The sequence below is a fragment of the Mus caroli genome, chromosome 1 (assembly GCF_900094665.2).
Source record: "Mus caroli chromosome 1, CAROLI_EIJ_v1.1, whole genome shotgun sequence".
NCBI classification, from domain to species: domain Eukaryota; kingdom Metazoa; phylum Chordata; class Mammalia; order Rodentia; family Muridae; genus Mus; species Mus caroli.
In genome coordinates this window covers 38701592-38705444 of record NC_034570.1, presented here as the reverse complement: position 1 = coordinate 38705444, position 3853 = coordinate 38701592, and the positions used below count along the sequence as shown (strand labels likewise).

The 3853-nt window shown below is 41.2% G+C and overlaps 1 protein-coding gene across 3 annotated transcripts in view; it reads right to left on the bottom strand.

Moving 5' to 3' along the window:
* The window catches only part of Ercc5 (ERCC excision repair 5, endonuclease), a 34756-nt gene that overhangs the window by 13563 nt on the left and 17340 nt on the right, over positions 1-3853 (bottom strand). For all 3 annotated transcript variants that reach the window (XM_029476430.1, XM_021160458.2, XM_029476431.1), the window contains one exon: positions 739-1815. In XM_029476430.1, coding sequence (XP_029332290.1) covers positions 739-1815 — 1077 coding nt within the window. The remainder of the gene's footprint in view (positions 1-738; positions 1816-3853) is intronic.

Here is a 3853-nt window from a genome sequence, read left to right as displayed (position 1 = left end):
TCCCACTTTGATGATAATGGACTGAACCTCTGAACCTGTAAGCCAGCCCCAATTAAATGTTGTTTTTTATAAGACTTGCCTTGGTCATGGTGTCTGTTCACAGCAGTAAAACCCTAACTAAGACAGAGGGAAAGAGACAGACAGATAGACAGACAGACAGACAGACTGAGTCAGAGAATATAAAACAAATAGGGCAAAATACTGACGTCTAAGGTTAGGTGTGAATCAGTCAGTATTCTTTTTAATTTTTATAATTATGTCACAGTAAAAAGTTAACAAAAGCTAAAGGAAATTCAGCTTTCTTTTCTCCAAGCATGGTACTCCCTTCCTTTAAGAATACCAAGGACAGATATCGCTCAGCACGTAAAAATGTCTGCTGCTCTTGCAGAGGCCCTGTGTTTAGTTACCAGTGCCCACAGCATAGTTCACAATCATGTGTTAATTCCAGTTCCAGAAGATCTGATGCCCTCTTCTGGCCTCCATGGGCACTACATGCATATGTGCATAGACACACATGCACATAAAATACCCATGCATGTAAAATAAAATAAAATCTTAAAATCCCAAGGATAGCCCAGCAAAGCAGGGCATCGCCATCCTGGATATGAGTCCCTAGAAAGCTCATTTATCCTTTCTTCCCGGTTCCTTGACTGTAAAGCAAAATAAGGCTATACTATAGAGTCTCTCAGTCTTTATAGACATGAAGTTCTTATTCCATCCCCTTAAAGGAATACCTACCATCAGACTCGCTTTCTTCAGACTCCATCTCCATTGGTCCCATGGGCTTTGGAGCTGAAATCAGCTCCCTGGCAGCAGCCTCAGGCACCTCCCGTAGCTGGATGGTTTTCTGGAAATCTCCAAGTTCTTCGGCATTAGAAGGCAACACATCTTCTAAGTTACTCATTGCCTCTGAAGGGACATGAACTGTACTACAAGCTTTGGAAGCAGGATTTTGCCCAGCTTCTGTTTCATCGTCACTTGAAAGATGAGAGGAATTACACTTGCTCTCGGGTGGATAGAGTCCGTTTTGTAGCTCAGGATCTTCAGTGTATGTCTGTGTGTCTATCCCCTGATCAGAATGTGTTCTTGTCGGAGGTGCCAGGGTGGGTTCCTTTTCACTGAGGACTCCAGAGACATGACTGCTTGGAGTTCCTATGAATGCTGATGAGAGGGCAGCTGGCCTACCCTCCACCTCACATTCACTACTTATCTGAGATGCTTCGGTCACGGCATGAGCAAGAGACACTGTTTCTTTTGGAGTATCACACTGATGACACGCAGTAGTAAATGAATGAGCTGAGTCTGTCTGCTCGTTTGCACTGCTGGCACTGGTTACACACTCCTTTACCTCAGTCACACTGGGTGTAAGAGGCGCTGTGTCAAATGGCACGCCTCCACCTCTTACTGCCGTTTCATCAGCATGCTCCTCCTGCTCCACCCCACTTCCAAGCAGCATTTTCTCTGCTAGATCATCACTGCTGCCAGACACTTTCTCATCATTATCATCATCCAGAGCTTTCTGAATAGCTGCACGGGTCCGGGGTGAGATGGAACCTGCATCTGCAGTGGCCCCTGAGTTCCTCTCCTTACACTGCCTTCCCTCTCTACTCTCTGGCTCATCTTCTGAGCTACTTCCCAGCATGGCTGCCTGAATAGCCAGTAGAGTTCTTGGAGAAGGAGGTGTGGCCTCTGGCTCTCTCTCTGGCTTCACTTTCTCATGGGGTGATGACTTCAGGTTGGAAGACACACTGTGTACGTTGCTGAAAGAAGGAAGAGATTCTGAATCCACATCCATGGCTTTCTTACCTTGAATACCTGAGAGAAAGCAAAATATTTCTCACTATGCAATTCACAGTGTGACAGTGTATTTCTGGGAAGATGAACAAGAGAACCCTGGATCATAAACACAGTGATACATTTTATTAAAATCCGCTCACTAGTTCTAAAGTGCTTAGCTCTGTAGTAGCTAATCTATTAGTGGCTAAGTACAACCGTTATTACCTCAGTGAGGCCTTTTCATAAAACTTAGAGCCACAAAGTACCCTAGGCTTTATTTTTCATTTGGAAATTTTATTTTGCCACACTATATAGGCAAAATACTTTTTATCTATTTCATAAAACACTATTCCACTTTTGATTTTTTTTCTTATTTGTTTTTGTAGACAACAAGAAAGCAAATCCTGGTGTCAGTTTCCCACGTGTGCATTTAAATTAATAAAATGATCTTTCTATGTATCATTTTAATGACTAGTAAAATTCAAAAAATGTTGTTGAGCCTAAGTTCTCTATCCAAAAATTTTAAATGAAAAAACTTCCAAAACCCCTTCCCAAGAAAAACAACAATTAAGAAAACAGAGATATATTTATTTGACAGAATTGCTGAAACTATTAATGGTGTGGAGTAATGAGGTAGTCTAAGATGGCCTTCTGATTCAAACCTGGCTTTATAGATTGTAACTTTTTACATTTTTATTATTTTACTTATTTACTTATTTATTTATTTGTGTGGGTGTGGGTGAGTGGGTGGGTGGGTGTATGTGTGTGTATATGTCATGTCATGTGTTTGTGGGTACCTGGGGAAGCCAAAAGAGGATGTTGGGTCCCTTGAAGTTAGTTACAGGCACTTTTGGGCCACTCATGTGGGTGACCTCAAAGCCAGGTCCTCTGAAAAAGTAGGATGAGATCTTAACTTCTGAGCCGTCTCTGAAGCTCCCTGGTGTATATTTTTAATGCTAACATCCTACATTAAAATAGATATTACATTTGAACCCGTCGCAAAAAAAAAAAAAAAAAAAAAGGTCAAAAGTCTGAGGTGTTTGAGATGTTCTAGGGTCAATGGGAGCAAAACTCTACCTTAACGTAGTTAATGTGCATAATAAGTTGATAAATAAGAGAAGCCACCACTTACAAATAAGATCTCATACAGCTTACAGAACAAACCTGTATCAGGGTTCTCAACCTACCTGACATGAAAGCAAAGAGTCACAGAGGTTAGGCCACTTGCTCAAGAATTAAGCAGCAGAACTGAAAACCAAGGCCATGCTCTCTTCTAAATTCTATGATTTCAACTTCTGTTTTCTCTATCATACCATAACTCATTGTGTTACTTCATTTCCTCTCATTTTTGAAAAGTAGTTTTGATAGGAAGCATACCAGAGGCAAAAAGGTTTAACTAAAAAAGGAGTTTGAAGAATAGAAGAAAGGAAAAGGTATAGGTGGGAAGGGTCAATCAAACCAAAGATGCATGCAAAAACCACATGGAAATGCACCACTGTATAAAACAAAAAACACAATTAAAAAAATAAATAAACAGTTTGAAGTACCCTGAATGAGTTGACAATGTTGCTGCCAGAAGCCATAGGGTCTTCAACAAAAATCCCAGCTCCAAGTGCAAGACATTTCCCATGAGTCTCTCACCAGACACCCCCATGAAGTTCCCAAAACAATACAGCCCATTGCTGTTGCTCTCCAAAAGAATTAGATATTAAAGTCCTATTGCAAATGACACTATACACCCTATACACAGGACACAGAAAAAGGAAGCTGGAATTACCCTCACCCCCACCTCCCTTTGCACAGTACTAAGAGGTGCTAGGCAGGCTGCTTCCCAGTGGTGAACTCTGCGCTACAATTCTGACCTAACAAACAAGACATACACATTAGTGCAACGTGGCAAGGACACTCTGGGGTCAGTCAACATGCTGCTCAACTGGATTTGAGACCCACTCCCCAGGAGGAAAGACATGTCTAAGACTGAAAACCCTATAAAAAACTCATGGCTAAAAAAGAGGTCTCAGGCTCTAAAGGAGAACATACTGCTGATATTTTTCTTTTCTTTTCTTTTTTTTTTTTT